General features: G+C 35.3%; 1 protein-coding gene across 1 annotated transcript in view; it reads left to right on the plus strand.

Moving 5' to 3' along the window:
* The window catches only part of MALRD1 (MAM and LDL receptor class A domain containing 1), a gene marked incomplete at both ends in the record, with an annotated part of 247,721 nt that overhangs the window by 196,175 nt on the left and 25,575 nt on the right, over positions 1 to 25,971 (plus strand). Inside the window, 3 exons of the mRNA XM_080364215.1 lie at positions 1,540 to 1,815; positions 7,116 to 7,241; positions 8,176 to 8,242. Of these exons, the coding sequence (XP_080220341.1) occupies positions 1,540 to 1,815; positions 7,116 to 7,241; positions 8,176 to 8,242 (469 nt within the window). The remainder of the gene's footprint in view (positions 1 to 1,539; positions 1,816 to 7,115; positions 7,242 to 8,175; positions 8,243 to 25,971) is intronic.

A 25,971-nucleotide genomic window follows, 5' to 3' on the forward strand; every position in this document is an offset into this window, starting at 1 on the left:
ACTGTTCCACAAGCAACGAGATGGTAAAATACTACTATTCTGTTTATCTGAATGCATTAGCAGTTCATTTTTTTTTTGTACAAAATGCTATTGTTATTCATGATGCAGGTATTTTAGAGACTGAACATGTTCCAGCAAAGTTCTCCTGCTATAAAACCCCATTCTGATATCACAAAATATAAAAACATACTACTATGCCCAGTGGACTAGAAGTAGTAAAATAATGCCAAAATCCATATATTCCTTTACAGTCCTAATGCAGCAGTACCTTTTGACTTCTGAGGTTAGAGAGCAATTCTTGCACTGCTTTAAAGGGCAAACTAAAACCCACCCATGAACTTTTGCACTTGGTCTGCTCTGCTTCAGTGCAAATCAACAGCAAAACTCCTCCTGTTCTTTCAGAGGTGGTGAAATTAATTTGTCTTTCCTTGTCTCTAATAAGCGTAATATTATTTTCTATACTCACCTGTGGCAAATTGACCTAGAAAAGATTAAATACATAGAGTTAAATTCTAGAGGTGGTTTTGGTTTTGTTTTGGTTTGGAGTTTTTTGTTTTGTTTTGTTTTGTTGTGTTTCATTTTGGTTTTTCCCCAGTACATAAGACAAAAATTACAGGAATCATCACATTGCTTTTATAGGAGACACCATGGGTGTAAAGAACACAACATTAGCATAGCCAGCTTCTTATAAATCATTTTCCATAAACAATTCTGTTGCTTCTGCTGGTAAAAATCTGTTGCAATCATTATCATTGGAAGAAAGACTTAAGTGCATGAGAAAAATATACTTGTATAAGATATCACAGAAACTTTTTTCCACTACTTTTTCCAGCAATGCAGGTAAGCATGGGATATTTCTTCTGTTGTCAGCTGTCTGAATTAAAGTCTGAAATTTAAAAATACTTCTTTTTTTTATTCATTTGTACCCTGGAAACTTTTATGCATTATTTTCTTTGATCTAATTCTCTATCACATCAAGCTAAGATACAGAATCAGAGTGATAATAAACTATATCACGCTGATATAAAAATCTTTCTAGTTACTTTATGAAAATCTTTTTCTCCACTCTGTTGAGGGCTCAGGCCTTACCATTTATAATACCTTTCTGTTAAATGAGTTCCGTGTTGATCCAGATTTTTGTTCACCAATTCATTATACAAATAGACGAAGATTGTAGTTTGAGGGCTATTTTAACCCTTTCCTGTTACACAGTGAAAGATAAGTTTTTCTCTAATACTTTGGTATTGACACTTCTATACATACATGGCACAAGCAGTAACAGGATCAAAACAAGTGCTGAATTTGAACTTTAGAAGGAAATCTTGCAACAACAACAACAACTATGGAGTTAGTATGATGTTTTTTCAGTAGCGCGTTCTGTACTTAGGAGCTGTGTTTTTATACAAGTTGCTATGGGTTTTTTAATAATTTTAGTAATCAAGATCAGCTGCATTCCTAGCAGTCCCTATGTTCACCTCAGAGGCAGTATAGATAACTACTGAAAGAACAGAATCAATAAATATCCCTTTTTACTTGTAGGACCTGCTGATCCACAGCCTCCAACTTGTAGCAGTGACCAGTTTACATGTGCATATGTGCAGCAGTGTTTGCCCCTTGCTGCAAAATGCAATGGGGCTGAAGATTGCATGGATGGAAGTGATGAAATGAACTGTCCCATGGAGACACCTACTGCCACTTCTCCGGGTTCCTGCAAGCAAACAGAGTTCCTGTGTCATTCCGAAGGCTGTATCCCATCCCTCCTGAGATGTGATGGTGTGCCTGACTGCCACCTTAATGAAGATGAAGTTGGCTGCCGTAAGTTACTTTCATTGGTACAGTTAAGGTGATGCTAACTCACTTTCCTAAAACAGTGATGTGAAACAGAGCAACATGATGAAGTACAGTGTAAATTCACTATCCTCTCATCAAGAAAAACATTAATTGTATCACTTATAATGTGTTACCTGGAAAGCCACTCTACGTTTGCAAATAATTTTATTTATGCATTCTTACTCCCCGGCTATCAATTTCAAAAAATGCTTCAAATCATTTGCATTGTATTTCTGTTAATTATTGGAAACACTTCCACTTTTTTTCCATAGAACGATCAGCTGCACTTGCATTGCCTCATCTCTGACTACAACATGACAGATAGATAGACTTTCGCAGTTCTGTACTTCAGTAACACTCAAAGCAGTACTGACCTTTCAAGGATTTTGAAATCAAGTCTGTTCATGCAGTAGCAGCAATCTCTACTCTGACCAAGGAAAAGGGCTCACAAGTAAAACACAAGGACAACAGGCTTTGAACTGTAATTGTAATGAGATACCATAAAGCTTCAGATAGACACAAAAGTGTCTGTCCATTTCAAAGTATTTTGTTATTGGCAGATGAACTGAGGCAAAATGTTTCCTTCCAAGAAAGTCAAACTAATTAGCTACACAGGACAAAAGAAAAAAAAAAATTATATAAAAATATTTCTTCCTAAACTTCTCATTCTGTAGAAGTTTTTTTTAACATTTTCTTTTTCATCCTATCAGTACCGAAACAATTACTAAGTATCAACTTCCAGTGAACTAGAAATTCAAGTTCTTTAATATTTTGTATCAAAACTACTGAATGCAGGCCAATGAACATGCCATTTCTTTTAACAAATTACAAAACCAGCATGGATTTTGTATACTATCTGTACATGTCTTTCTAGGCACTTTCATTTGGAAGCAGGCTTTGTGGTTTTGTTAGTAAAAGGCCTGATTTTGCAGGTATCTCTTTATCTTAAATTCTACATGCCCCGAAGCCATGTAGAAATTTTATATGTCCCTAAGTTCAGATAAACCTCATTAATCTTCATTTGGCACTTTTCCTCCTCAATGTCTCCTCTATCAGAGACGTCCCTGCTGTATGCTAGTACATGTACATCCCAGATCCACATTACAGCAGCTAATGTGTTCTAGAATCCCAAAATCCAAAGACCACAAGATTTCCATGGTTATCAGTATTCCCCAAACAATGGAGATATTGTTTCATTGCTTTTGACTTCTATGCCATGCTCATGATATGAGGGGAAACTAAGTCATGGGCTATTGAAAGAACAAAAATTCTCCATAGATATTGCACACCGTGGGAAAACTTAGCCAAATTTGTAATCACATTGTTACTACAAAATTCAGTTTGGACTATACAAACATGTAGGTGTTGACAATATAAGACAGGAATACAGAAGCAGCAACTGATATTCCTTCTTTGAAGATGATGCTAGTTGTAGGCAAAGCAAAAAGAAAGCAGTTAGTGGTCATTTGGAATGGAATAATTGAAAAGGTGATTACTGTCCCAGCTGGTTCTGCCATCAAAATGTATATGCCATGAAAGTGCAACATTTCATCTCTAGCTGTCTACTTTTAACATGTGAAATACCATGTAGGTTTGTCAACAAAGAAAAGTCAGAGAGAAAAAATTAAATATCTCACAAGTTGTATTTATTTTATTGAAATTTGTGCATAATCTATAAAATTGGTTGTTGTGCTAGTAACTCCAGCTTATATGTACTATAATAACAGCACAGCTTAGGAGTGAGGTTTTTTTTCAGGTTTTAAATTGAAATGGAATATATTTTTTTCTAAGCAGTTATGAACACAGATTAAATTTTAAGTAGCAAAGTCTTGTTTTGTTTTGTGTTTTGTTTTGTTTTGATTTGATTTGTTTTGTTTTGATTTGATTTGTTTTGTTCTGTTTTGTTTTTCTTGGTGCAGGTAAAATTTCCTGTCGATTTTAGAAAATTTCAGTGTAGGAATTACTGTCCCCTTCCATTTTGTGTGTGCCTTGTTCATTAGCAATTTCAGTCATTTAAGTGTCAATATGTGGTCAAAAATGTTCTGGCTTTTGAATTCAGGGATTCATGAGAGAACGTTGTCTTCTGCGATGAAGACCAGTTGTCAAAATGCATCTTGTGTCTTTCAAAGTTTAAGTATAAAACCTAAAAGAAGGTCAGGACAAAGGAAAATAATAAAACAACAACAACAAAAAAGGCATTAGTCAGATCTCTACTACAACCACCATTTTTACCACATAGATGCTTTTCTGCATGACATAGAGATTTATGCAGACATAATTTTGCATAGAATTCACTCAATAGTTAGGTTGTACAATATTATATCAATACTGTTTTATACCTACTAATGTGGTGGATTTTATTATTTGCTGCTTTTAACAATAAAATCTTGGAACTGTTTTCCAGTTTTAAATGTTCCACTTGGCCAACCTTCTTCTTGTTTTCAGTTTTAGTGAAGGGTACTTTATCTCACCTATTTAATATTTTTTTTTAATTGCCTGATTACAATAATATGGAGTGGAAAACAAACACGTTAACACCAATGTGGTATATATATTAATTTTTCTCAGACTCCAAGACCACCTGACAGTTCTTTGTAATGTACCAATATGTATCTGTTGTAGTCCTGTAAGTTTCGGCTACCTAGTAAATATTAAAAATTATATACTTTCAGACTGGTTGAGTTATTTTTATCCTTTCTACAAATTTAATTTGGACATTGAAAATTGAAATATAGGCAAAAAGCTGATGTTTTCACTTTCATGTCTTCACTGTTGTTCTTGCCTCCATTTAATGTCTTTATCCCAAAAATACTTTAAGGCCTCTCATGAAAATAAAAAATAACTAGCTGGAGTAATTTGAAGCTATTTGTAACGCTGTTGACAATAAGCAGTATCAATTTTAGCTTAAGTGCAGTAAAAGAATAGCATTGTTTTTAAAATGTGTTCTCAACATTCTTTACCTCAGCACCAATAACTTAGTTCATTGTCCCTTCTGTCTGAAATTCTGGATCTGTGCAAAGTATTCAGCAGTCATATCCATTACTATGACTGTTCCCTCTGTAAATCATATAAAAATCTCAGCGCAGTAAGCTTGTTCAACGTAAAGGGATATGTCAAACCAACCTGATGATCAATAGATATAAATGAACAAAAACAAATCAACCTTTCTTCTATTTTACCCAGCAGCCAGTCCAGTCCAGAACTAGGGGAAGTAATAAAGGGCTATATTACACCTTCTGTTCTTACACCAACCGTCAATGCAAGTGAGAGCTCAGGAACCGAATCTCTGCATCAGTCATATATACGGCAAACTACAAGCAGTATTCTATATCCACATAGTTTACAGCATCCTCAAAACACACATGCAGACAAAAAAGTTCTAAAGCACATAAGAAGAGTGTGTTTTATGTCGAATTTCCAACTTTGCTTCTGTTGAAGTCCTAGTCTGAATATGTAATTATGTTTACAGACTGGGTATTTGTGTGCAAATAACTACTTATAAAACTGGTTCAAATAACATTGGGACATCATCCCCCCAATTGCAAAGGGTGTACAGGATTTGGTCTGATTGCACCAAAATAAGTATGAGATTACTATTTGGTTAGGAAACTGCAGCAGAGGGCATGAGACTCTCAGTTACTTTCTGGAAAGCTAACAAGCATAAGAGATAGATGGTAGGATATGCTATGAATGTGCAGTGATGCTGTAATCTGCTGGGGTTTTTCAGTCTGCCACAAACTGTTCCACTGGACTGAATGGTCAAGGAAATGGAGAGCAGAAGAGGAAATTTTAATTCTTCTTGGTGTTGCTTTTATCCTGCTGTCACTACCAGCAAACTCCCTCTCCAATGTCAAGACTTGTCCAGTCAATTGAAGAGACTTTAAATGCATGTGCAGAACAGTACAGTGATGGTTTAAAATTGGCCAGAACTGTAAAGTTCTTATAAACATGATTTGGAAATGGGGAAAAAAAAGCAAGCTAGTATTCTTCTACAAATTTTTCTGCAGACTTCAGTAAATGGTCAGTGCATGTAATTAAAAGGTTTGATCCCACAAGCGCTTACTCGTGTGAGTAATTTCATATTTCTGGAAGAATATAAAAACTGGCAAGAGTTGACTGGCAAGATCAAAACTGGTAAGATTTGCCTCCATTGTTGTGGTCTAAATTGAACTGCAGCATTTTAAATTTAGCACACTCTTTCAGTCTATATAGACCAGTGATTTAAATTGCAGCTGAGACTGTAACAAATACATTCTCCAGCAGCCTGCCCATCCAGCTTGGGAGGCTTATTACTGTGTGTACTGGCTCTTGACCAGGAACAGGAAATATTATTAAATCTAGATGCTGCATTGGGGTATTTTTAATTTTCCTCGATTCTTTCTCTCACTCTGAACTCACAAGCTAATGTGAATATATCTAACTCTGATGGAGTCAGAAGAGTTCCCTCTGATTTGCATTAGCATTATGGTGACAGAGTTCAGCTTAAATTACCTAAAAAAAGACCTTAAAAAAAATAGTTTAAGGCAGCGTAAGAGAACATTGTGCAAGATAAAGTGACAGAATTATATTACAGTCTACAGGAGTTTGCAAGAGTATCAGGCACATCCTGTAGAACAGTGATTCAGTAGTAATTCAGTACTTGAGGGCTTATGTTATTCCAGCAAGATTTACCCCTCATAATTCTTCTGGACAAATATAGAACATATTACTAAATGCCCAAGAATAAAAAAGGTGTGCAAGTTTAGATTTTTCAGTATAGTATTTCTCTACTTTTTATATGTTAACTATCTTTTAGTATTTGGGTTCTTGTAATAGAAGAAAAATAGAGTGTGTTTTAAAGAGATGGACTGAATTTGAATTCACTACTGTTTTGAAATCAGGTACATCTTTTTGAAACACTCTGTATAGAATGTCTTTTTTAAATTTATGTTTAAAAATTAATTCCATCATATTAAATCTAGGTTATGAATGAGAGGTGACTATTTGATGATATCTTTTTATGGGTTTTCACTGAAGTTTTGCAGTTTACTCTGTCAATGTTTTAAGTTAAAACATCCCCCTTAACAAATTTAACAGGAAAATCCAGCTTCTGTTACATCTGTGCTCTGTTTTTTTTTACTTATTTATCTACTCAGTACTAAAGTTGTATGTCTTTGAAAAGCTTGTAGAGGTCACACAGATGCAAGTTTATATACTATAGTATGAATCAAATTTTCTGGTAGTTTTGTAATAGTGAGGAAAAGAAATATAGCTGATAATAACTGTCATGTTACTTTTCATTTCAGCCATTAAAGATTGTTTCAATGGTTCTTTGTTATGTGCCTCAACTAATCAATGCATAGCAATCTTCCAGCGTTGTGATGGCATTGCAGACTGCATTGATTTCAACACTGATGAGTCCAGCTGCTCAGGTACTTAATTTTGCATAAAAATATCACTTGAAACTAAAAAGTATAGTAATTTCCTACTGAATCTTTAGGCAGCCGTCAAACTTGACTGTATTCCCTCTGCTAAAACTTAATCCAATTACAACAGGCATGAATCTTCCTGATGAAAGTATGACACAGATCAAATAGTGGTTTTGATTTGGGGTTTTTCTTACTGTAGGGATGTAAAACTAACCTTCTGTAAAAGTAAATGTGATGATGTGAAAATCCATGTTAAGGGATGTTAAAAGTTGACAACAGCGTATCACTGACATACTCCACTACTTACACAGCTTTACCCTTTTCAAGACTGATATCTCTAATTCCTTTCAGAGAGTAATTCTAAGTGTTAAAATTCTGAACATCTTTAATAAGAAGGCTGGTAACACAGGAGTGAGTGTCTGTTCATCACTCCTGTAAAAAAGCTATTAATAATAAAGTAGACTTAGGTACTAAATAAATATAAGTTCAGTTATTTTAGTAAGTGGCAAAATCTCCATTTCTGGACTCAAATGAAACTCTGACTTGAGAAAATTACAAGCCTGTTCAAGTGAAGCACCAGGATTTATATAAGGTCAAGCAGAGCTTATTGACTATATTGTATTTATGACTTGACACTTGTATCACCAAGTCAAAGTCTAAAGCAGGGGTATTAAACTCATTTTTACTGGGGGTCACATCAGCCTTGTGGTTGTCTTCAAAGGGTCGAATGTAATTTTAGGACTACTCCTACATTTATACAGTCCTATTATACAGCAAAAATGAATTTGACACCCCTGGTCTAAAGGGAGAGTCTTTGGAAGTGTTAAGCACCTAAAATGACAGGTGTGAATGTTCTGCTATTTTGAAAATCAGTAATAACACATACAATAACGAAGGGGGAAACTTTAAATTATAATTTTTGTTCGTATATTTGTAGTTTGTCCTGAAGAATACTGCAAAAATGGAGGAAGATGCATCATCAAAGACGACATTCCCTTATGCCAGTAAGTTTCATTGGGGATTGATTTGTGCCTGAAGCTGGGAAAAGGTGCTGTTGGAAGAGCTGATTTGTTCCCTGGGAACTGAAATGATGTTCAATAGAAGTGTATTTTTTAAAGTCTCTATATTTATTTACAGTTGCTGAGTTAAAACACATTTGGAGAAGAATATTGTTTATCAGATAGATTTTTCTGTAACTTTAATCTACCATTACATGAGACAGCCTCTTGACCTGACACCTTAAGTTTTCTGTGTCATGTTTCACATCAACATATAACACACACTTCTATGAAATATGATGTCTTATATGCAGCAGATGTTGTGTATCTCAGATGAGATTTAGAGCAGGCTATGTCCTCATCTTTACCTGAACTTGTGATGTATTTCTGTTATACATTATTTTCTGCATATATTTGGAGAAAGAGGTAATATTTTTCCACTTATGCTGAAAAAAGAGTTAAATATATGCTTGTATTTTTCTGGAAATTCTCTATGCTGAAAAAGAAATACAAATAATGTATGCAATTTTGACATAGAATCTATGAGTCCTTAGAAAGCATCTCAGGATATCTGACAGGATTCATTTACACAAGATACTGCTCTGTTTCCCACTGGGAAACAACAGGAGACTTTTTAAAGTGCAAAAGAAAGCAATGTTACATGTTATCATACTTTTGTACTTCATGTACTTCAGTGGGTCTTGCCGAAGAGTTTACCAAATTATGAAAAAAGTAACTGTTCTATCAGGATATCTGTCTTAGTCAAGATCAAACATTAAGGCTTGCCTCCTAGTCTCTAGGAAACTCACTTTAATAAGCTTGCTGACACAATTTCAGTTATTGCAGAATCTGTATCTTTCAAGACAAGTCTACGCTTTACTGGTTGAAGAAATGTGATAAATAACACACTCAGGAAATACAGGTACTTCCATAGGGAGTACTTTGATTCAGCTCTCAGAAAAAAACTGTTAATTATCTGCATATTTCCCGAAGAACCTCCTCTGTTGTAGAATAGAGAATGGTTTCTGCAAGAAGCTTGGAATTTCATTAAGCTGACTATTTCAAAACTTCTTGTGACACAGAAAGAGAGAAAGGAATCTAAAAACATAGGGGAAGGTTGCAGATGAAATGAAATGGATAGCCAGCAGAAAATGAAGGGATTGGGAATAGCCAGGGAGTTTACAGTTGGTAGATTAAACAAATGAACAAGAAAATTGCTTGTAGGGCACTGGGAGAGCAATTGAGATTTTAGATATACCAGAGATTTATAGAAATTGAGTTAATATTAGGATTTGCAAATGAAAGGAAACAAAAATACCAAGTGTTTCTTTATCCACAGAAACAAAATATAGTTGGAACAATAGGATAATTAATAGGTTACTTCTCCTCAGCATTCAGTAAGAAACATCATACTGAATAGGTAAATGGAGCAAAGGCACATAAATGAAAACGACCCATCTTATGAGCTGGCATAAATCCAAGACCTGTATGTTCTTGCGTTGGGGAAACAGGTAATTTCTTTTCAAGAAAACTGGAAAGGTAATACATGTTCATAGAATGATAGAATCATTTCGGTTGGAAGAGACCCTCAGGATCATCAAGCTCAACCATAACCTAACCTAACTCTAGCACTGAACTGTGTCCCTAAGAACCTCGTCTAAAGCCCTTTCAAACGCCTCCAGGGATGGTGACTCCACCACTTCCTTGGGCAGCTTGTTCCAATGCCTCACAACCCTTTCCGTGAATAATCTTTTCCTAATATCCAAGCTAAACCTCCCCTAATGCAACTTGAGGCCATTTCCTCCTGTCCTATCACTTGCTACTTGGCAGAAGAGATGAACACCCTCCATGCTACAACCTCCTTTCAGGTAGTTATAGACAGTGATAAGGTTTCCCCTCAGCCTCCTTTTCTCCAGGATAAACAGCCCCATTTCCCTCAGCTGCTCCTCATCAGACTTGTGCTCCATAGACCCCTCACCAGTTTTGTCGCCCTCCTCTGCACTCTCTCTAGTACCTCAATGTCCTTCTTATGATGAAGGGCCCAAAACTGAACACAGGATTCAAGGTGTGCCCTCACCAGCACTGAGTACAGTGGCACAATCACTTCCTAGTCATGCTGGCCACACTATTCCTGGTACAAGCCAGGATGCTGTTGGCCTTTTTGGCCACCTGGGCACACTGCTGGCTCATATTCAGCCATCTGTCAGTCAACACCCCCAGATCTCTCTCTGCCAGGTAGCTTTCCAGCCACTCTTCCTAGAGCCTGTAGCTCTGCCTAGGGTTGTTATGACCCAAGTGCAGGACCTGGTGCCCAGGCACCCTTCAATAGTGGAAACCTTTCTGAAAACTCTACTGTTAAGGGTTGTGATTGGAGAACAGCAAATGGAGCAGAAAAGGAATAGCCAGATCTGCAGTCCAATATCACTACCACTGAAGGCTTTATAATATTTTTTTAAAAATTACTTATATATCTAATAACAGAGGAGTTAGCAATTTCCAGTATAAGCATCTGCATAATATTTGAAAATCCAATATGTCTGCTTCATGAAAACAATTAAAGGAATAAAAACATATCTGAGTTTTCATTCCCCAGGGGGAAAAAATTAAAATCCTAGAAATTAATGTAGAAAAGACACTTCTTTTTTTTTTTTTTTTTTTTTCTTTCCCCTCATTTCTTAGTTTATATATCCTGATAAAGGGATGACAGATTAGGGTGGACGTATCTTTTATTCAGAGCAACTGCTCTTCTGGACTGCAGGGTAGATCAGGAGAAAAAACTAGAGTGTATAAGAAGACAGGGAGGCTGTGGGAGAGCAAGAAGGTGTCTGAAAAGAGCAAAGGATGGATACTGCCCTGTCACAGGTGTGGCAAAGAGGGAGAGTCTTCCCGGATACCCAGAGGTACTTGTGTGTCAGTTACAGTGATCCTAAAAGTCATCAAGTTTGATTAATAGTCTTCAGTGACAGAGTGGGCAAGGGGAACATTTTATTCTTTTATTTCTAGTTTTTCTTACATAACAGATCCCAGTCTTCCTCTGCTTGACATTCTTGTGTTCCATTTTCTATAAATTAAAATCTGATTCTGGAATTTAAAAGTCTCTTTGGCTTTCTCTGAGAAGCTTGTTTTAACAACAACAACAACAACAGTCTCATCAGATCTCAAAGTTTTATCTGATTTAAGGTTCCATCCCATTCCTATAAAAATCAAAACTGATGCTTCTCTTACCTTAGTTGGAGTTATATTTATAGACAATAGCCTCTGGTGACACGAGGTGGCTTTTTTCCATGTTTTTAATGCAATGTAGTTGAAGTAGTTAACTTTATAGACTCCTTTAAGTAGTTTAATATGTCAGCATGAGAACAGACTGAAATTGCAGTAGCTGCTTCAGTGAAAGAAATCAACTATTTGAAGAGATTGAAAATTGACAATAACTTATATATTTAATATTTCTCAAGTTTCTTTCACACTGTATATTTTTACACGTGTGCACTATTTTTGCCTTGATATATAAAGTGATCACTCAGGATGTCAACCTGACATCCTTTCAGCAGTATGTAACTAAGAGGGTTCAGTAGAAGGTGGAAGGTGAGCTCTAACATTCTTCTATGAAAAGGTATCTGTAGACTAGGTGGAAGAGGTAACAACAGATACAAGTCCAGATAGTTTCAGTGTATATTGGACTGGGTAAAAGGGTTTGGTATACCAGGTTTCTGTCATTTCCATTCATGCTACTGAAAACAGATTTTCTTAGCTGACACATAATGAATTGAGTAACATGCCAGACCACAGTATTTGAGAATATGACTATTGATAGGGTGGCAGATGTTCTTATCAAGAGCTTGTGAGTAACTGCAGAGCAAAGGTGCTTTGCAGGTGATGGTTAGATTACTTCTTGAATGAAACACAGTTCAATGGCTGTCCTGGTCCTCTCTGATATTGGACTTCTGAGTTAGGTTTAAAGCCATTTACATTTGCTTCTCCTACTTGGTCAGGAGAGTACTTGTGGTTCATATCAAATATGCTTATCTTAACCTTTTTACTTCTTGAGTATCCTCTTTGGCTGCGAGACTAAATAGTGCTTTAGTCTGAAATGCTACAGACACTCATTTCACAAAACGTGACTCTTATTTGTCCTGACTGAGTCCCCCTTCTGTTGTGGATGCGCAAATGAGTGGCTAGTGCTGGTAACTACTGTGGCCATACGTGAAAATCATGATAATTTGAGCAAAAATGTTTAGGACTTTTGCACTTTCAGTGGTCTGATTTCAACGTTATTCCTTTGATCATATATGTATTTTCCCCAGTCATTTGTCCAGTGGTTTGTTTTGTGTTGCTTTTTGTTGGTGGTGGTGGGTGGTTGTTGACTTTGGTTTTGTTTATTTCAAGTGAGACCACAGACCTCTGTAAACATAGGAAAGGAATATTGATGAGAATAAGCAAGCTGGGAAAAGTGCTTCTGTAACACACTGAAATTGAAGGGTGAGGCTTCAAAGATAACAGTGCTGAAAAAAAGCCCTGAGAACACAAAAAAATTTCTTATCAGACTGATAGTACATAAATTTAACTCTTACAGCAATACAAGATTAATACAATGTATTCATATTTAAAATGTACTAAAACTCACGTATAATAAACGCATGATTGCACTCATCTTTTTATTTTGTACAAACACTTGGTAATATACCAAATTTCAGAGAAGTTACACTGACTAGTACTAAAGAGTAAAATGAGAGAGCTTTTATTAATGTGTGATGTGTAAGAAGGCTCTATCCTTAAACAGAAAATGTAATTGCATTCACAGGCCTGTAATTAAACAATCATACTATAAACTAGAAATACATCTTCATGAAACAGTTTTTAAATGTACCATCTAGCTAACTGAGCTGTGGAGATTAGAATTTCAAGGAGTCATTATATATATGTAATTAATTAAGGTTATCTTTGTAGCTGTGTATCTAAATGCCGGTTTGGCCCAAGATATAGAAATAGAATTATTTTGTTCACTTGCTTTATGTGATAAAAGTGAAAAAGATTATGTTCCCTATTACATTTTAAAAAGTAATTGATTTTACAAGGTTATAATTTATTCAGAGGCGAGGACTGTTGCTTATGCCTCTTAGAAAAGCTACAGGCTATTTGGTCCTCTATTTTTTTACTTCTCTCCTTCTGATTGTTAAAATCTGCTCTTTATTATAATGACAAACGTTCTGTTTTAATAGATGAATAAAGTATTTTGTCCTCAATGACACAAAAACAAATAGTATTCCACAAACATTAAAAAATTACCTATTTGGTAGTTGAGACATTTCTCAGAATCTGATTTTATCTTCAAAATACTAAAGGCTGCTACACATAATATATTTTTGATGATAAGCCCTACAAGGTGGCATGGAACTTTAACGCCACAGTAGGCTTGTTCAACATTTTTGCAGTCAAATATCTTATGTGCAGAAGGATGAGAATTCCACATCCTATTTGGGCAATGTCTTCCAGAGGGAAATGTAGGGGGTTTTCTAAATATATTTGCCTTTGGATGTAATTTTACATGTACTGTTTTACCAAATTTTTGAGAAATAATGGTAGTAGTTATCTTTAAAAACTAAATGTCAGGAGATTGTTCTAATATCACACAGTATGTCATGAAAACTGAATGATAATAGTATTCCCACCTAAGAAAATAAAATGCTTGGAAGCATCTAGCCTGTGATTTGATAGAAATACAAAGCCTAGACACTAACAAGATAGACATACCCAGTTCATGAGTAAAGAGAATTTATTATTATTTATTGTATTTATGATTTATAATGGGAGAAGATGGCAGTTTCCACTTTAGCTGTTTGTCCTGCTGCTCTCAGAGATTCCCACCTCAGTTATGGGGAGGGAGGATTGCTGCTATAGCAGCTGCTGAATCACTGCAGATTATAGGCTGCTGAAGAAAAGTAAATTGGTACTGATTTCACTTTATTTGTAAAAATTTTCTTTCAGATTTGCTGTAGAACTGTGACATAGGTAAGCTGATAAAGCTATATAGAGCCTATATATCTACCCAAGAAAGTGGTAGTCATGCAAAAGCAATTGTAGATAGGGGAGGAACAGAAAAGAATGTAAGCATGAATGAAAACAAACACCATGATAAGTAATCAAAAGGATAAGACGTTGAAAAGGAGTGTTATGCTAAGATTTTGCTTCTGGAGAAAGAAGTCAAAGGTGTGTTCTTTTACAGAGACATATATACAAACATACATAGCTAGCATAGAGAAATTTGTTCATATGTTTCTGTCACCCAAGTGCCATCTGAAAAGTGATGCTGAGTTGGGTAAAACTGAGAATAGAAAGGCAAGTTAATAACTCTCTTCTCCAGAATAAATTAGATGTGGCTTGTTGTGAAAGAAAATATACAGTAAATTGATGGAAAGGCACCTTTAAGAATTTGCTTACTGAAAACTCTTTCCTAAAGTTTTTCTCTATCTCGTATATTATTTTCTGTTTATTCTATATCCTTTCTTATTCAGAGTAGTTTTGTGAAATCAAGATGTTTGTTCTTAATAGAATAATACTGTTGCTTTTTAATTTTTAATGTTTCTGACTTCATAGCCTTTTCCAAAAAAGGCAGACTTGATGTCCTTAAGAATATGTATGAGATACAAGAAAGCTAAGCATCAGAGGAAACTGAATTCTTCAGGAGTGTTTTGTTTCCATTCAATAAAAAGGAAGTAATCAAAGCTACACAAAACCACAAGTATATGCAGCCTAAATAGAACTGGTTCCCAATAAATTTTCATGCATCCTTGCTGGTAGTACAGTGTTTTTTATAAAACACTTGAATACTGATCTTTTTTTCAAGGGTTTTAATAAAAAAAAAAAAAAATAAATGACATGTTCACATCCTTTGTGCTTGCTTTTAACAGTCATATGTAATGGCCAATTGAACTCACCTGGAGATTTGTGGAATGTATATATTCAGGTATCACTAATTAATGTTTTCGTTCTTTTTCCCCACATCCACTACAGTGAGGAAGACTGTGATACAGATAGGTCTGTGCTGAGGATGGCAGGAAAGATGGAGATAGTGGAGATCTGCATTTCAGAATCTGTGTTATTGCAGAAGTTGTGTAGGAAAGACATATATCTCCTATTCTGTACTAATTATGTCCTGATAAGTGGCCTACACAGTCCTATCCAATAGGCTCCCTGGTGTCACAATGCCATCCAGCTATCTTGCATGTTTGCAATTTTCCCTCTTGTTCAACCAGTGTGAATTTATGTCTCCAAGAATTATGCCTTTTGTGCTGTTGCTAGGTGGCTAAGGGATTGCATAAAAGCAGCAAATACTACTAAATTAAGAACTTTTGAACTTTTCTTGCCAGCTTTTGCAGTGTTGACTGACCTGGAAAGCTCCATGCATTTTAAACACATATACAAACACAGAGGATTTTTCTCAGCACTTGGAAGGATCTTTTCATGTTTGCTATTGCTGTAATCAGGTACTAGGATACATCTCTAAGCAGAAAGAAGTAACTATATGGTATTCCCACACAGACTTTTGTATTTCTTTTAGGGAAAAAGTACATATATATTTAAGCTATACTAATTTTGTCTGCATCTGGTCTGCAAGTCACGTTTTCAATGTACAGATTTTTTTTTTTTTTAATATGTAAATACATTGTGAGATATATGTGAATATTAAAATATCCTTTAGAGTCTATCAGGTTAATGTGGTTCATGCAAGAGTTACAGTATTGATGTCAACACCACAGTTACTGCAGGAATAAACATCAGTCATCAAGCCAGCCTTCAGAATTCAGTAAACTGCAGGAGGCTGAGATTTCGCTTGTCTGTTTTTAAGTGGTGGAGGTAAGAAACATTTGGATTTAAGTGAATTATTTCCCTGTGGATAGGACAACTTACTGGCCAGGTTTTGTTTAGTTGTAATATGTGTTCTTTTGTACCAATAGACTAGATAACAAAGCAGAACACGGATAAATCATATGCCAGATTTCTGGAAATTTATCATATGTCTTCCTAGCTATGCTGAACTAAACCATGCCTTAATTCACCCTCGGTGCAGCCACATGGAAGCCAAAACTGTGGTGATCCTCTCTGTAGTGAGAAAGGATTGTCAACAAGCCCAAACTGGCTTCTCTATTTTTATCTCTAGTTTGGTATGTACTTAGAGCACCCTGGAAGCTGTATAAATTCCTTGCATGGATTCCAGGTATCAACTGTACATCAACGTATGTATGGCACCTAGGCTAACCCTCAACAGCTGTCTCTATTGGAAAATAAAACAGTATTGGAGCCAATTACATGAGACAATGGCTTCTTAAGTAGAAGTGCTAAGTGAGATTCTACAGTAAGGATTGTCTAAATTATAACATTAAACACGTTTAAGCCTTGGGTCATTAACTTAGTATATAAGAAAATTATTTTTATTACTTCATGAGTTTCCTTGTTTCCACTTAGAACTTTTCAATTTTGTGCTTTAATCCTTTTGCCATTCATCCTTATTAACTGTTGTATTTTCCACTGATGAAATGCCTGCTCAACTGAGTTTGGTAGCGAAAGTTTTAGAAATAAAATTTAAAAAAAAATATTGCTTAGGGTTGTAAAATGAAGCTAGGAGCAGAATAAAACCTTTTTAAGCAGTGCTACATAGAGCTGAATGTCAGAACATTTGTTTTTACAGAGAAGAATTCTAGTTTATAAATAGCTTTTTCTCCTCTGGTAATTCTCTTTTTGATTTCAGATACTCTTTTGCAAACCACTGATTCTTATCAGCTGAATTAAAGTGCACAGTTTGGCTTGTATTGTAGTCTATTAAAAAAAAAGAAAAAAGCCAGCAGGAGATTTTTAAACATCCATTATTAACAGCCTTCAATAGGTGGGGGAAAAAAAAAGGCTTTTATTTGCTTTGTTTTTCTTTATGTCTTCTGTAAATTAATACTTTATTAATGTGAAATCTGTTTGGGACTTAGGAAAATGGAAGAAAGATCTCTTAAAGCTTGTTTAATATTTTAGTATGTGGAAAATATTGTGTTTGCATAGTCATAGAAATGCACAGAGATTATCTTCCCGTTGTTTTTGCTTCTAGAGGTGAAGCTGAGGAGATTTGGCAGAATACATTTTGAGGCTACACATCAGCTATTATTCATTACTATAGTTCAAGTGTTTTAACAGGTATCTTATCAAATTTTTCTCCATTTGTGAGGGCCTCCATTATGTTATCAGTAAAGCCTGTCAGTATGTTTTTTTGTAATAAGATCAGCTTCCACAGACTGATAATGTTTTACTTAATATAAGTAGCTGAGAATTTTTTTCTGATGGATCATAAGATAGTAGAGGAAAGCTAAAAATGTGCATACAGCTGTGTCACTAATAACATAAACTGGATTATACTAGTACACTTCTCTTAGCTTATATATATATATAGACACACATACATAGGTTCTACACCTATCTGTCTAATACTTTGTGCCCTTATAATACTTTTCACTGTGCTGTTACTACAGACACCAAGATACAAGTCACTGTAAAAACAGAAGTCGTGCCTGATACTTTAGTCAGACCTATAAAAATCATACTGCTAGAGAACTATGAGCATCACACTTCAGGATGGGAATATGCAGCACAACTGTGTATTTAAATGTAATGTAGAAGTTGATAAAATATCAAACTACTCTTTCTTAGTTTTCTAAAAATATTTATTTATTTATGTTGTCATTAAAATCTGTCATACAGTAAGGCCAAAGTAAGGCTTTAATAGATGTCATAATGTGACCCCGATAATAGAACTTACAGTATTTTATTTTGCTTTATATATATGTTTTATATGGCAGAACTATTGTATGAAAAAAAGTGAAGATCTAATCAGGTTTCTTTATGCAGTCTATACCTGTTACCAGGTCAGTGTCACTTGAGTTTCAGTCTTGTGAAAAAGTCCTCCAGAAAACCTTTTCCTTAATCATCCTGAGCTATTCCACAGTTCTACTTTCTGAGCTTCCTGTAATACCTACAAGCAGGTTACATATGTACCTTTTACATTCTTTCTCAGTTTTTCATTTTAAAATGTGTTCTTATGCCATCTAACAAAAGCTGTTGCCCAAGCTGTCGTCATCTTGCATCTCAGTTACTGCAGCACTGTTCTCCTTGATTGGATGACTGGAAGGCTTTTATGCTGATGTTCCTCAGAAAGGAGCTGCAGAGAGGATTTTTCTGACCACTGCTTTGACCATATTGTTCTTTTTGCATCTCTGCTCACTCTTTCTTATTGCATCAATGTTAATTTTCTTATTGCATCAATGTTAATTATTCACCCTGCTTTCAAAGCCTTCATAATTGATTCCCATTCCATCTATCATTCCTCATTTAGCAAGTATGTTTGGAAACATTTCAAATACTGGCTGCTAATCCAGGGTCTCTGCACCCTTGTCAAATTTGAGAGCACAATTTGACAAAACCCTTTACACTTCCTGAAGAAAAAGCAGGTATCTCTTTCAAAATAACTTAATCTAAATGTGCATGAAAGAAGGATTGAGCACAGGAAGGAATTAAGCATATGCTTTCCCTATAAAACCAGAAAATCAAAGCACAGTACAATAATATTGCCTTTGACATTTGAGCTTTTTTTTTACAACTTTCTCATCCTCAGTCTCTAGCCTTCTTTTTTAATAATCTATTTTGTTCTTGTTGTATGAAGTCCTCACAGCTGGTTTTGGCATGAAAACCCAAAGCTAATTCTGCAGTAAATTTTCAAGGCCATCTCTATTTGAATATTTTTTTCTTATAACTGTGAAGAATGTACAAGTATTCCCAAAAAATGCACAGCAGTGAACTGTAAAATTATTTTGTAAAGGCATGCTAGACTGCAATGTTCAAAGCTCTGCTGCTGATATTTCAGAAGCACATGTGCTGCAGTAGTAATAAAAATGAATACTTCCCCCTTTTTCAGGCTGAGTCAATAATGTAATTTATAGTTCATAAGGGTTTTTGGGAAAAAAAAAACAAAAGCAACAACAAACAACAAATGCACAAAAAAACACCTGTATTAACGTCATGGGCTAAACAGACATTTCTTTTTCTTTTTCCTTGGAACTGTGAGAATAACAATTGGCATGTAGTTTATAGCATTCTAGGGATATAATATTATTTCTTCAATAGACCAGCAGATTTTACTCAAATTCTGTCAATTCTAAGTTGTTTAAACTTTGTAAAATTTTACACAATGGAATTTAGAAGATTTGTTGGAAATTCAATCCCTTTTTCTGTTTTCAGTCCCCTCACTCAAGGACATGGCAATGAGTAGTAAATATTGTTATTCTTGCTCAAATTCTCCAGACAAGTAATCATTTACTTTTTTTATAGAATAACAAACATTTGAAGTTTTCTGGTGAAAAGCAGAAATTTCAAAAAATATTCTGCAAAAAGCTGTCTAGTCAGAAAAGTGGCCTACAAAACTATTATTGAGGGAAAATATCCCACTTGACCAAACCAAAATCTCTGGAATATTTAGAAAGGAAGAATACTTGTCTTCATTCTTAGATTGCAACTTTCTGGGGTTTTTGGGTTATGAATTTTAAGGAAGTATCCAGTCAAGATTCACTGTTCTCAATACAAGTCTGGGCTATCACTGTACAAACACATCAGGAAGATATATATGTTACCTGATGAAGAGAAGGGGTTCTCAGGAGTTGTGGTACTTTTTCAGCATCCAAAAAATAACTTTCCTTCTCATGAATGGTGTCCTCATTACAAAGTATTTCCACCCAGTATCCCAAAACAATTTCCCTTCTAATGTTACGAAAACACAAAAGTTGTCAGAAGACTCTTTTATTTGTGGCTCATATTCTGGTGTATTGTCAGTGAAACAGGAAGCACAGAAAAATTGTAAAACAAAAATTATTTTGTGGCTTAAAAAATTACTGAAGTATTCAGAGCAGTGCCAGTGTGTGCATTCCTCACGACTAATTTCACTCTTCCGCAACAAAGAAGCCACATTGAAATTTTTTTTGCTGTTTATTTTTAGGGCAGTTCAAGCTGCAGTTGAAGACACATATTTATGAATCCTGGTAGGAAGGATGTCTGAGCCTTTTGAAAAACACATTTTTGAAATAAGAATTCTAAGGCCACAGACAACAATGCTTGAGTAACTGAGCTCTTACTGTACATATCCATTCATTCAGCTTCTTTCAGGATATAAAACTAGTCCTGAGAAAAAGTTGCAAGTATAGAATTGAGGATTTCTGAGTTCAGCATGTGTACCTACCTTAATATAAAGTCTTCCAAAGCATACGAGCAACTTAAAAGCCCATAACCTTTCTACTTTCAAGAGAATTTTTGACACAGTATTAAGTATTAATAGAGTTCACCCTTTTCCTCTCTATTACTTACTTTTTCATCAGTAATGAGCTTATAACAGTGCTCCTTCTTTTCCAGCTCTTTTTGGTGTGTGTGTTTCAAGACCTTCAAGAGAGGGACTCTTTGGAGTCTCATTTGCCTTGATAAAATGGGACCCAGATAAAATAACAAACACAGGATCTGTAATAGTAAATTTTAAGTGCATAAACAAATATTAAGGTTCTACATGCTCTTTGAGACTTTTGAGTATCCTGAGAAGCCAGTGAAAGAGTTTCTGAAAAAAACAGTACTGTTATAAAAGCCTGGAAGCATAATACGAGTTCTTGCAGAACACTCAGATTTTCTTATGTGCTTATTTCAGAAAGTTGAAAACCAAATTAATAAAAATCACACTTTTGCTATTTATTTTTAAATGTTATTTAGGCTTCTGGAAGACTACTGTCAGTGTAAGGCAATAATAGATGTATGTAACAGTTTGATAAATAAACTCTGTTGGACATTAGTAATGAAGAACCAGACTCTAGTTAAGAATATTCAATAAATATTATCTTCAGTAATGTACTAAAGCAAAACTGGAATGGTTTATTCTATCTCGAATCACTGCTCAGCTTTCACTGAGGTTTTTGCCTTTGTGTTCACAGAATATATAGGATTAAATCAGATATCCTTAGATTAGACAGCAGTCAATATCTCTACATCTTTAATTTCTACTCACTTCTTCTATGTAAATAATGGTTTATGTGTCCATTTCTGCTTCCTTAGAGCTGCCTATAAACTAAATTCCTTGTAGGGAAATATCAATTATATTAAATGAAATTCCACTTCTGGACCTAGGATAGACCTTACGTATCTGTTAACAGTGAATGTATGAAGATTCATCTGCATTTTCCAAAGAATGCAAGGGTAAAATAAGAATTGATATAGATACCTTAGCTCTCCAACCAGTGCCGATCTTTCCCAATAGTTACCCTGAGCTTTCATCCAGTTCAGGGAAACCACAATTCTATGCAGATCACAAGGGATGCAAGGATTATTTGCCTTTCCATCCACATTCATTTTGAAACACTGTGTTTATGAAATATCATGAGAAAAATACTGCATTTGCTAACCTTCCTTATGATTAACAAAGCTGAGGTTTAGGGACCAGAGAACGGATTTCTTCCATTGCATGGTTACCACAAAATAAGCACATCTGGTGTAACTTTAAAAGTGTGGATCCAGTAATGCTTTCCTAATGGCCACAGATACGGCACACAGGACATTTCTCCAATTCTTGGATCTAGTTTCCCAGTGAAGTCACCACCCACAAAGTATTGTCTGTGCAAGTCAAACTTCTGGCAGCATGCTCAAGAGCAAAGGCTCAGTCCCAAACCATAAGAGATATGTCAGCAAACAGTTTAACTTCCTTTTTGCTGTGTGGGTGACCAGAGCAACAGGAAGGCTGTTTTTATTGAATCCTCATGGAAAGTAAGTTCTCAAAGTTTCTTTCTTGCAGAAGAAATAAAAGAAGAGCTGGAATTGAATTGCTCAGAGACAAGCACCAAAGCAGCATTAAATGCTCAGGAAAAAATAATTGACCTCAAGGGTAAACAAAATAATTTAAAGGGTTATTCACAAGAACACCAAGTGCATCAACACCAAGTGTTGATCTCATGTTAACCCTTAACCCTTCAAGAAAAGCCCGAGGGTTATCTGAGGTAATAGCAACAATTCAATGTTGAAATAAAAAACAAAATTCAGTACTAAGTTTACAAAACGGAGGAGATCCTTCAGTTTGCACTGATGTTCATACAAGTTCTACAATTTGTACATGCCTTTCTCTTCCAGATATTTGAACAAAAGATCCTGAATTGAATTCCTTGTAATAGAAGTCTGCCATAACTTCAACTGATTAAAGAAGAAAATCTATATATCCATAAAGTATTACAAATATATTTAGGAATCAAACTTTGAGTCACAGTACTGCATCCCAAAATTTTGTTCCTTAAGTATTGTGATTTAAAATTCTTCCTTATTATAAGCAGGTGACAAAAAATAATTGGATATTTGTTATTTTAATTTATTTAAGATTAGAGTTCAGGTTTTGTCTTTGTGTTCTGGCAAGAAATTTTGGAGTGGGGGCTCACGGGGGTCTCAGTCATGTGTATGTTTGAGGCCTGAGCCAAAATTTGTTCTCTGATCCATCTAACTCACAAATAGTAGTTATTCACTGTCCTACAGGTCAGTTAATTTAAACTTTCATCAGGTCAGCCTGAGCAGAGACATGAATCCTCTGTACTCATCTTGCTCAGTTAAGCTCAGAGAGGATGACGATTCTGAAAGGACATGAGCAGACCAGGCATTTTAGGAGTGAAATCTCTCTTGTGGGGATATGTAGATGTGTTTCTAAACTGGTAGAACCCTGTGGGATCTGAAAGCATTTGTTAGACTTTTAACTAAGAGAGGGACGTATTTGGTTAATAACTGAAATAGGGCAATGCCAGTGTTAGAGGTGGAGGTAAATTGCTTGAAGAGCTAAAAATTAAGTTGAAGGTAGCACATTAAGGACAATAAGATCTACTTGCAATATACCCTGTCTTAAAAGTGGATGTGCCCACACTGAATAGAAAAAGTTTTTTTAAACTAAAAGCCAGCTTCTACTAGAATCTGAATTAGAATACTATTCAAATAGAGAAAACTCAGTGTGACTAGGGAGAACAGAGTAGAAATAAAAGCATTACTCACAGCTGTCCCTTTTCCTACTTGTCCTCAAGGGATGTGTCCTCACTTCCCAGCCTGTTGCAGTTAATTTGGACACTTTCTGAGTGGCTGCAAATTTTGCACCTTTTCCTGTGGTCCCAAGTAAGCATCCCCTGGGCTCTGAGGGCCTGACTCTCTCCTTTCAGTTGTTTCTCAGTCTTTTTTATGTAAGCCACGAGCTGGCAACTCTGTGCTGTTTCTCCCTGTCCTGCTGAGCCTGGTTTCATCTGTGGTCTCTGCTGTCCTCCCTAGCCCTTCTCCGTTTGCTCAGTAGTTTCTCAGGAAAAAAAGTAACCTGCTTCCTCCATCAGAAGGTTCAACCAAAGCTAATCATGCTGATTAAAGGAACTGAACATAAGGCTGAAAACAAACATGCACTCTATCTATGTATTTACATTTGAAAAGGAACAGGCTGAGATTTTCAAATATTCAATATATAAAACAAGCTCTGTACATCCTGTGATAAAATGGCAAGGATGGGCAACTTGCTAGCCTTGCATTAGCCTGTCACTATTTTCATGGCTCTGTGCATACACTTGGTGCCTATACCCTATCTTCTGGGGTTTAGTAGTCCAGGTCCAGATGTAACATCAGTTCTCCTGGTGAGTTTTGGTTAATATCACAATATAAGCAAAAAAGTACTACTGTACAAGTTTTGGAGAGAGAAAAAAAGTTACCATAGGCTAGTGAGCTCTAAAACTAAGAGTACATCCCAAGACAAGAAAAACGACAGACAAAATGGGTAGGAAATTTTTCAATGACAAAACTGGCAGTTCTGTAAAGCAGCAGGTCATCAAGTACATCATGAAAATAGGATAAAACTTTGTGTTATTTTTGTTTTCACATTAACATATTCAAAAGAACTGTTATGAGAAAATCATTCTAGTAAGAAAAACTAGAAAAATAAATCAGAAAACATCTTATCAATGCCTGATCTTATTCAAAAGACAGAAAACTGTTGTAGAAAGATGTTCACTTTCCTTTTACACATTACAGAGTTGGCTAACTTGGGTCATATTTGAGAACACATTTCAGAATTTGTCATGCTTTGATACAATATTTTATTAATTTATTTACTATAAATGTAAAAAGTAATTGATGTGCAATAAGATACATTTCTTGCTCAGTTCTTTGAAAAGAGCTGTGAAATTAAGGTATCTTGTTTTGATTTTCAGTTATTTAACATGGAAAAGTAAAGGCAGGGCATTGTGCCACCTTTGTAACAGTCTGTTTGAAGAGCAGTAAAAAAAAATCATCTGCTTGGAATCGTGTAGAAAAACAAATTGCACTTTTTATTTCAAATAGATGAAAAATTGCAATGTCCTTGCATTCAAAGAAGTGGGTTGATGAAATCAGTTTTTCAGTTGTATAAAAGCTGACTTCAGCTTATATTAAGGCTTGGTCCTGTGCCTTTGTAAAATGTAAATCTGTCCCTTATTAATATGGAATGTTTGTTATGGCTCCCTGCCACCTTATCCCAACTGTTGACATAAAATCATCAATAGAAAAACATAACATTGCAGAGATTCTTTGACCTCACAAATTTTTGGGTGCTATCTCTGTCTGTTAGAGCTGTTGACTGGCAATGCAGGTTAACTAGGTTTTTGTTCTGGCTGGTGGTACATGTTAAAGGAGCATAAATGCTGCTCTGAATTGTACAAGTACACTGATTCATTGCACAACAACGTTAATGTCAGGGAAACAGTTCTCTGTTTTTCATCTGTACTGCATATTCATTGGCTGCAACCAAGAAAATACTTTGTTGAATGGATGCTGGAATGCTGTTAGAAATTCTTCTAACATTTGCTGTAGCTCACCATATATTATTAACAATATGTGGAGCACTAAAGACCATGAAAAATATTTTGCTTTATCAAAGTGCCAAGTATAACAGTTGAAATAAGCCTTTACATCCTCTGTCACATTTAAGCAAATAAGCCATCTTTAGAGCTATCTATTCTCCTCAATAAAAGTTTCAAGAATGTACTTGGAGTTCAAATTTCTCTTCGTGACAACTAATAGGGTAGTATTAAGAGCTGATTTTTGAAGGTTTGAATGCTGATGACAGAAGAGATTATTTAGCTATTAATAATAACAACAGTCTTTTCCTGGTTTTTATTAGGTATAGTGAATTACCTCTGCTTTATGCCATGAAACTACTCTTGTTGTAAATCTAAGTGCTGAATATCAGAATTATTATTATTTTTTAATTTTGGAGGGAGGTGAAGGGGGAGTTTTTTATCTTCTAATTAAATACTGTGACTGAACACACATGCATGAAGGTTTGAATTGAAATTGCATGGGAATCCTTAATTCCAGTCTCTCCTAAATTCTTGACTCTGTAACCATAGCAACACTAACAAAATGTGAAGCTGGGGGAAAGGTTGTGATGAAATTATTTTTATTGCATCTAAAGTGTCTTAGGTTCTCATAAATTGTTTAAAGGTCATTTCTCTGAAGATTTCATAAATTTAACTTGTTAGCAAGAAACTGGAGAGTGATTTCCCCAAGCTTTTGTGAAACTCATCTCTAGTACCATAAGAGGACTGTGCAATTTATGCAGACAACATCCCAGCATTTTTTTTTTCCCTGGACCATACTGGCACGTGTAGAACTTATTCAGAACTTACGGTGGATAAGTG

The sequence above is a fragment of the Nesoenas mayeri genome (assembly GCF_963082525.1).
Source record: "Nesoenas mayeri genome assembly, chromosome: 2".
NCBI classification, from domain to species: Eukaryota; Metazoa; Chordata; class Aves; order Columbiformes; family Columbidae; genus Nesoenas; species Nesoenas mayeri.